Raw genomic sequence first — 9993 nt, 5'->3', positions numbered from 1 at the left:
ACCCACAGATAGTCACCTTCGTTATCAGTAGTACTGTTCGAGGAAGAGGAACGTCACGATAACCCATGTAAGAGGGCTGCTCTGCAACTGATATATATAGAGTTAACTAGATTTAACTCCAAATTGTGCACTTCTTGATGAGGCTTCTTCCGTTAGCGAAGGAAGTAGCTAGGAAAGGTCCAAAGGATACTTTGTGCATAAGAGGGTATCTAACAATATATACCAGTGTGGGTAGAGAGGGAGGTTGCATCAAAGGAGAGAGATACGGTATGTAATTAATAAATTATACCTGAAATTAATTACACACTGCCCGAAACGCTATGCATATTAGTGGTTTTAGGTATTGTATGTTCTAGCTCTGTCTATAAATCCAACAGTATGTTTGTAACTCTGCATCTATGTATGTACTTTTCCTGAATAAAATATTATTATTATTATTATTATTATTATTATTATTATTATTATTATTATTATTATTATTATTATTATTATTATTATTATTAATGAACTCTAAAGAGTGTTGCTTTGATGTCAGTGAGTGTTACGCGTAGAGATAATGGCTTCAGTGTTAATAGAAATGCTTAAAAATAATGTACAATTTTTGTAAATATAAAATCTGTATAAGTCACAGAGCTCCTCATCATTTTTAGTTTGCATTGTTAAGACGTATGACGTGGTTAGAGTAACAATTGCTGGTGGAGGCGGCTATTGTTTCAGCACCCCATAATCATCTTTTGAGCGGTAGCACAAAGATTATTTCACGTCTTCTTGCTTCCTACGTACACATGTCTGAGTCAAGTTTGTCATGTCTGGCATACGTGAATTCAGAGACAATTCTATAACAAATGTTCAAGAGATGTGTAAATATTTAATTCAAAATGATCTGCTGCTGCCAGAAATCTTAGCCAAATATCCCCAGTTTGCTAACTGTAGGTAGTAACTAAGTGACTGTAGCTTATCCACCGCTGCCCACTGGATGGGGGGCGGTGTGCAAGACAAACATATCAATTGTGACACTAGCTCTCCACATATGTCAGTTGCTTAATTTAGAAACTGTTCTTGTGGTCGATCTCGAGCCCATTGTTGATGTGAAGATGTGCATTGAATTTTGTAACTAGCTCATCATGACTGTAACTTGCTTACCTAAATGAATTGTGGGGTTCAGTCCCTGAGCCCATTATGTGCCTCTGTAACCCTTTCCACTACCGCCCACAGGATGGGTATGGGGTGCATAATAAATGAACTGAACTAACTAACTGGTTTGCCGTGATGTTAACCCTGTGGCCCTCAACCGCCGGGGAACCTGAAATTAAAATCAATTAAAGTTCTCTGATATTCAGAGTTGTTGATTAAAATTTCAGCAATTGTTAATAAAATATTGGACTTGCAATTTCTTAGCAATCGAATGCAAATTGAATTAACAAAAATAACTGGTACGATAAACCGTCAATTAAATTTATTTAAGATTAATTTTAATTAAATTAACATTCTGTATTATATTTTTAATTAGGGCCCTAAGCCTCTGGCTGGCCCACTAAGTGTTGCTTGTTTCTGTTTTACTTAGGCGGAGTGTGAGTATTTATGATTTGTATGGTCGCTTCAGTAAAATTTTGCCCAATATGTTTAACAACTTCTGCTCTGTTGAATCTAAGTTGAAATCTTAATGTGTTTGTAACTGCACTGTGTTAGATAATGTTCCAGTGGTCTGTCGGGCATTTCTCCACAGTGCTGACATTTCCTCTCATCTTCCGGAACCTGTAAGCCTATTTCCCATGCACATGGGTATCCAAGCCTGATGCGATGTAAGTGTACTTCTGTTGTTCTGCAGCTCCCTTTCATCAAACTAAGTGGTTCGTAGTTGGTTGAATTCTTGTACCAACCCGCAGATCCTGATGTTGCAACTGCTGTGTTGTGGTCACTGTACATCTTTTGCATTGCTTTGTTTCTAATTTCTTAATCTGCGATGGACTCTGTGGTATGTAAATGTCTACATTTCTTCTCTTAGTTGCAAGTTTTGCAGCTTCGTCTGCAATGTAATTTCCTATTATTCCCACATGACTTGGCACCCAATTGATAAGTATCTCAAAACATCGAGATTTAGCAGATCAAAAATGCTAAACCTACGAATTTCTAAAATTCTGATTTGCTTTTCCTGTCAAGACGCCTGCATAGTCAATTAGATTTTGACAAGCTTGCTAAATGAGCACCTTCATCTTGGGAAATTCAGAGTACGGTCGACAATATTATTTTCAGCAAAATATTTTAAATATAAAATATTTTAATACTTTTTAAAATATATTTTAAATAGGTTTCAGCTAAAATATTATTTTTCAGCAAAAATATTTGTTTCAGCATATTTTTTAGCTGATGGTTTTCTAGGACATTGAAGGTTTATAATTTTGTTCATAAAGTTCGTTTCTTTCTACTTTATTTTTTTTAATTGTTCTGCTTCTAGAAGCAGACATCAATAATAATAAAGATTGTGTTGAGGCTTTATGAAGCAGTAGCCATATATTGTCTGTGTTGCAGAGTTGACTGAATGGAACCACATACTGTTAATCGAGTCTCTGGGTTCGCATCCTATTACACATTGATTATCTTTTTTTTTTTTTTTGAGATATATACAAGAGTTGTTACATTCTTGTAGAGCCACTAGTACGCGTAGCGTTTCGGGCAGGTCCCTGGAATACGATCCCCGCCGCGAAGAATCGTTGTTACAACCAAGTACACATTTTACTGTTGCGTTAAACAGAGGCTACAGTTAAGGAATTGCGCCTAGTATATCCTCCCCGGCCAGGATACGAACCCATGACATAGCGCTCGCGGAACGCCAGGCGAGTGTCTTACCACTACACCACGGAGACTGTTCTACTTTATTGCCCACCATTCATGCAGACATTATGCATAATTTTCCTTAAATCTTCTTGTTGCCAGCTGCTCACATATGTACTCTTAAAATCAAGTTTTAAGCGTCATGTATTGTCTTTAAGCAATTGTAAAAAATCTCGGCAGAAATATATATTTATTTGTTTATTAACAAGCTTAAATATACATAGCAATGTGCTGCTACCCGATTCTATATGAAAGATTACACAGTGTAGATTAAAAACTAGCTATAAGTTCATCTAATATTTCCATCTCACAGGATGGTTAGTCATACATAGAATTAGGGAAGTTAATACCTGCCTCCTCATTATAAAAATAAATTAACTCTGACTAAACAATACTTTTACGATTTTCATAAGAGCTAAGCACCATTAAGGAACATATAATTTCCTCATACCTTCACGAGAGATATGTTAACAAGCAACACTGAAATAATCGACAGGTATAACGCATACCTGTGCTCTTATCCTCATAACTGATTCCACGAAAATACTGATTTTCGATCAGTATTGTCATGATAGTTGTTGCGATATATATAATAATATATATTCTTGTTGCGATATATATTATTATTATTATTATTATTATTATTATTATTATTATTATTATTATAATTTATATATACTTCAGTTCTTCGTCAGTAGGCTTAGTAATACCTCCTGTGTACAATGGAAGGACCAAATTCGTCATATTCTTGTTTACTAATCCAAATATTGCGGAAGCCGGAGAGAGAAGCTAGTATGGAACCACCGATCCATACTGAATGCTTGCGATGTGGAGGCGCTATGATCTTGATCCTTGGTGCGGATGGTAGCAGGGCAGTCATTTCTTTCTGCATTTTGTCGGCAAAACCAGGAAATAGGGTATTGCCACCAGACACTACTATGTTATAGTACAGATCCATACGAATATCAACATCACATTTCATGATGGAATTATAGGTGGTCTCATGGATGCCAGCACTTTCCATGCCAAGGAAGGAAGGCTGGAACATAGCTTCAGGGCAGCGGAACCTCTCGTTGGCGATGGTAATGACCTGACCGTCGGGAAGTTTGTAAGACTTCTCGAGAGATGAAGACTGAGTTGAGGTAGCCATCTCTTCCTCGAAATCGAGGGCGACATAGCAAAGCTTTTCTTTGATGTCACGAACAATTTCTCTCTCTGCGGTGGTTGTGAAGGTGTAGCCACGCTCGGTAAGGATGGTCATGAGGTAGTCTGTCAGGTCTCGACCAGCCAAATCCAGACGCAAAATAGCATGAGGCAGAGCGTATCCCTGATATATGGGTATAATATGTGACACGCCATCACCAGACTCCAGAACAATCGCAACACCCCGACCAACGGCGTACACAGTGAGCTCAGCTTGGAGAGCAACGTACATGGCGGGAATGTTGAAAGTTTCAAACATGATCTTAGCCATCATCTCGCGGTTGGCCTTAGGGTTGAGAGGAGCCTCTGTCAATAAAACTGGGTGCTCCTCTGGGGCTACGCGCAACTCGTTGTGGAATGTGTGATGCCAGATCTTCTCCATGTCGTCCCAGTTGGTAACGACGCCGTGCTCAATGGGATATTTGAGCGTCAGGATACCACGCTTGCTCTGTGCCTCATCACCGACATACGAGCTCGTCCTGCAAGACGGAACAAACAAGTCCTCCATCATGACCTGGGGGTATAAACATCTGAGTTGATCATCTCATTAAACTGTAGCTTTCATAAGAAAATCTCAAAGTATTACTAAATACATCTATTGAAATTTATGCAAATTATATTAATCATCGCACAATGTAATTATAAAAAAAACATGATATATCTTTAAACAAATATTATCATGGTATGGCGGGTAGTGTGTGCTTGAGGGGAGCCCAGAGACGAGAGTTCGATCCCACTAGATTGCCAATATATTTTCTTATATATTGATCATTATAAAATAAAAACGCAACATAAAATTCACATTCTCTTGGAAGAAAATATAAATGACATTTTTACGGTGTTGCACACCAACCACACGAACATTGCTGCCACATAACCAGGTTCAACTATATTACAATTTGTGTTGTATCCATGGTTACCATGACAATGATTGTCACAGGTTAGCGCAGTTGGGGTGGTGAATGTTCAGGTGGCGCGGACTGGGGTGGTGGCTGTTAATGATTCGCTACCTGGAACAAAATTCCAAGTAGCACGGGCTATGGTGAGCCCGTTTTTTTTTAAACGGGTGGTGAATCTTCGTGTGATTGCTACGAGAAAAACGCTTTATTTTGCTTCCCCATACTTAGTGTTTGGTGGACACCCATGATGCACGAAAAGGGTGTGACTGACTTGAGTCATTTACTACAGAAAACAATGAGCAGTCGACAAAGCACATGAATAAAGTGAATGATTTACCTTATCAGTGCTGGGTAAAGTAAACATTGTAGCTCGAATAGAATCAGCATACAAGCTTTGCAAAACACAATGATATTGATTGAAATATAATGATAACAGAAATGATGGGTTTGAATGAACAAGTAATAAATCATTTTGCTACAATTGAAGAGCTGACCCACTGGTTGTTTTTCATGTAATATTAACTGACGTCACCACCTCAGCCATCTTTACCTTCACTAACTACCCTGAGAGTGACGATCCTTACCGGCCTACAGTAGGTGTAGTGGAGCGAGTATAAGGATTACTTGCTACAGGCTGTAGCGAGAAATCCTCATACTCGTTCCAGTAGAAATAGCCTAAGCTACTCTATCCCTTTGAGACGTATTTTATTGTCTCAATAAACGTACTTGAACTTGAAGTAGGTGTGTTTATTAATGTCTTTCTTTTATTTTGTTCTTTCTGTAATTATTTGTTTTTAATTATTATTAGTATACTGTTTTGTGAAGCTTGCAGTGACGCAGTCCCTCCATTCTATTTTTCCACGTGTCGCTAACTGTCGATGGTAATGACCTGGTCATCCACTAAGCTTATCAGACTTCTAGATGTTACCACTGCTAGGCTTAGGCTCGGCTACAAGTACCTCTGGCAGTTTGTAACATCTGCTGATGTAGTTTTGACTAAATGTAAACTCTGTCAGCAGAACTATTCCCATACTTTGCGTCATTATATAATGGAATGTGGAAAAATCGCAGAATTCAGAGATAACACCATCAATGGTGTCCAAGAAATGTGTAAGTACTTCATTCATAATGATGTACTGCCAGGAATCTTAGCGAAGTATCCAAAATTTGCTTACTGAAGTATCCAAAATTTGCTTTGCACATGACTAAAGCTGCCGCTCAGTTGGGTGGGTGTGGAGCACATGACAAAAGCTGCCGCTCAGTTGGGTGGGTGTGGAGCACATGACAAAAGCTGCCGCCCAGTTGGGTGGGTGTGGAGCACATGACAAAAGCTGCCGCTCAGTTGGGTGGGTGTGGAGCACATGACAAAAGCTGCCGCCCAGTTGGGTGGGTGTGGAGCACATGACTGTAAAGCTGCCGCCCAGTTGGGTGGGTGTGGAGCACATGACTGTAAAGCTGCCGCCCAGTTGGGTGGGTGTGGAGCAAGACTAGTAAATGTGTGACTCGCCATAGATGTAAAGTGCCTTGTATAGTGACTATTGTGAGCCTCTTGTTGAATCACTTGAGATCTAGCAAGATAATTGATATGTATATGTATTTGTGTACATGGATGTATATATATATATATATATATATATATATATATATATATATATATATATATATATATATGTATATATATATATATATATATATATATATATGTATATATATATATATATATATATATATATATATATATGTATATATATATATATGTATATATATATATATATATATATATATATATATATATATATATATATATAAATATATATATATATATATATATATATATATATATATATATATATATATATATATATATATATATACATGTGCATATAACATTAACACTTGTGTAACTAGCTTCACAAGATTGTTACTTGCTTAGCTAAACGAACCATGTGGTTCAGTTCCTGAACCCATTATGTGCCTCCAGAACCCTTTCCACCACCGCCCACGGGATGGGTATAGGGTGCATAAGAAAGATTTAATTGGACAGAGGTCGGTCATTCCATTAGACTTTATCATTAATCATATCGTCGATGTATATTATTACAACCAAAAAACATGTCCAATAATCATGAAATAATGTTGCTCACCTGGTGACGAGGTCTCCCGACGATAGAGGGGAACACAGCTGTGGGTGCCTCGTCTCCAGCAAACCCTGCCTTACACACCCCGGAGCCATTGTCCACAACCAGGGCTGCGACCTCGTCGTTACACATGTTGGCGTTCGGGCTGTGAGAGTTTAAAATGTTGAACCTCAAGGACCATAATGGAGAGGCCATGGTACATATAATTATATTATTAACTATACATTCAGCTCCAGCAGGAGCCGTGCCTCCGGTAACGTAATATTAGTTCGTAAAACAGTAAATAGACACTTCGTAATACAGTTTTTTTGGTCATATAAAGAGGTGAGGGTCTGCCCTAACTTGTCCTGTAGATGCATGACTTCTCAAACTGAGGTAATTGGATTTTCATATAGTAATGGATGATACAAAGTATATTAACTGTTTTCATACAAACTCAATTCAAACTATAACAAATTTTCATACAAACTATAACAAACTCTGTCTTCAGACACGCACACCCATTTATTTAAGTCCCTTAATATGCTAAACATACACTCACTCCACACATTCTCATGTGCTATCTACATGTACAAAACCTTGTTTCTAAATGCTAATTTTGATCTGAAACTTTAACTTAATAGGTGTAATAGAACCCATGAGCGATGTACAAGGCTGTCCGACCGGTCACCAAACCAGTTACTAGCCAGACACTTAACCGATCGATGTGCGCATTAAATCATGCGCCCTGAGCATGTAACAATCAACTCCTCATCAAGGAACAATAACACGATCTGCCTTAACATTATAATGTGCAAAATCTTACACAATTGTATGTAAATGAACTTATACTCACCGTTAGTAGCGTTAAATTCCAAGCTGCTGATTGTCGTTTGTTGATGGCTTGTCAGTGACTGGCTGCCAACACCACTCTGCATAGTTCTTATATGTTATCTGTGACGTGGTGTCTCTCTCCTCTTCCCGCCATATTTGGTCAACGCATCTAGTCTGCCGAGATGGTCATTTTAAGTGTCCATTTTTGGTCATTGTTATTTGGGTTAATATTTATAAAGTTTGCTAAGTTCCTAGGCTTTAATCAGAATTTGTTTCAGAATCAAGTATCATGGCACCCCTCTTAATGTTGGCGTTGTAAGATGTTCATCTTTTCGTATCGTTACCTTGCGTTACCTTGTGTTGTTCCCGGGGGTCAACGTCCCCGCGGCCCGGTCTCTGACTTGCGCCATACGAGGTTATCTTGAAATGATTTCGAGGCTTAGCGTCCCCGCGGCCCGGTCCTCGACCAGGCCTCCTTTTTGTTACACAAACCCAAGGAAGCAGCCCGTAGCAGCTGTCTAACTCCCAGGTACCTATTTACTGCTAGGTAACAGGAGCATCAGGGTGAAAGAAACTTTTTGCCCATTTGTCTCCGCCTCCACCGGGGATCGAACACGGAACCTCAGGACTACGAATCCGAAGTCCACTCAGCTGTCAGGCTCTCTTCTAATACGATGAGCCATTATTTTCTCATACAAACCTTGATTGTTTATATACACAATCTGTTTTCTTACCAAGAACGTCGCTTTTCGCTCGTATGCGTTACACAAGGTCAAAAATTGTCGTACTAGAAAATGGAAGCGGCTGGCTTCCCTACGGGCTCACCATAGCCCGTGCTACTTGGAACTTTTTGTTCCAGGTAGGGAATCTTAAACAACAGGCTGGCTTCCGCTCAGCACGGTATATGTAGTGCGTATAGTGTATAGCACTATAGTGTATAATGTATAGTAGTGTATAGCACAGTGTATGGTGTAATAGTGACGTAGTCCCGTATTCTTGAGTCGTATAAGATGACTTAAAATTCATGTTAACGGTATTAATATGCGAATTTACATATAAAAACAATTAGAATTTATGTAAAATAATTTGCGGGGGATGAATATTTTTTCCTGTTGCTTCAATAGACATTTGCCTCAAATTTTGACTTTGTGATCCAAAACAATTCAATTACAAGTGTTTTCTCACTCATGTGATACAAAAATAATACTGTTGCATTTACCCGTTAGGTTGATGAAAGCCTAAAGGGAATGTTTACAATTCAGTCATTTAAGTGGGTGACATGTTACTGGGTTACGATGTGGTAACAAACCCTAAGCATCTGGTCTTCAAAAATGGACATAGTATCTTAAAGATATAGATGCATTAGGTCAAATAACAGTGATCAAAGATTGATAATTAAAATGATCATGTTGACCAGACCACACACTAGAAGTTGAAGTTGAAGAAGAAATTTCTTTCATCCTAAACCTGCTTCCAACACTAGTAGCACTGTACTATGCCTTCCCTTCATATCTGAACTCAAAACTTTTACCAATACCTTTCGTCCTCTTGACATTAAACTCGCCTTTCGACAAACTAACACACTTCGTAGCAATCTAGTTCGCACTGCTCCTCCTGTTTCTAATGCTGCTGGTGTCTACTCTATTTCCTGTTCATCTTGTCCTCTCCAATACTTTGGCGAAACTGGCCGTACACTGAATGACAGACTTAAAGATCACAAGAGAAGTGTTAAGTCTGCAGACACTAACAATGATCTCTTCTGCTGCCATGTGAGGGATTCTAATCATCCCATTGATTGGTCTTCCTCCAAAATAATCTTTCCTGCCTCTACTCTACACAGACGCCGTCTTGTAGAATCGGCTCTTATACACAATGTACCCAATATGAACTTGAGTCCTGGCTTTGTTGCTGTGGACTCTTCCCTTTCACAGTATATACTCAAATGCTCTAATCTTTCTAACAAACGTGACTTAACATAAGCTTTCCCCTTCCATTTATCTTTCTTTCTCTTTCCTTTTCTTTCTCTCTTCTCCCCTTTTTCTGTTCATTGTCTTCTCCTACGCTCCCTCTTTCTTATTCCTATTACTATCTCCTTCGGTGGTTATAAT

General features: G+C 38.6%; 1 protein-coding gene across 1 annotated transcript; it reads right to left on the bottom strand.

Moving 5' to 3' along the window:
* Window positions 1-3008: 3008 nt before the first annotated feature.
* LOC123773706 (actin-1-like) lies at window positions 3009-8063 on the bottom strand. Its single transcript, XM_069312492.1, has 3 exons — window positions 7908-8063; window positions 7079-7217; window positions 3009-4549 (listed from the first exon to the last, which is right to left on the bottom strand). The coding sequence occupies exons 2-3, from the start codon at window positions 7202-7204 to the stop codon at window positions 3533-3535; spliced, it is 1143 nt and encodes a 380-aa protein (XP_069168593.1). The 5' UTR covers window positions 7205-7217; window positions 7908-8063; the 3' UTR covers window positions 3009-3532.
* Window positions 8064-9993: the final 1930 nt, after the last annotated feature.

The sequence above is a fragment of the Procambarus clarkii genome, chromosome 72, assembly GCF_040958095.1.
Source record: "Procambarus clarkii isolate CNS0578487 chromosome 72, FALCON_Pclarkii_2.0, whole genome shotgun sequence".
In the NCBI taxonomy this organism is placed as follows: Eukaryota; Metazoa; Arthropoda; class Malacostraca; order Decapoda; family Cambaridae; genus Procambarus; species Procambarus clarkii.
Note: the sequence above shows the minus strand (reverse complement) of the source record. Positions and strands in the feature narration are given on the sequence as shown.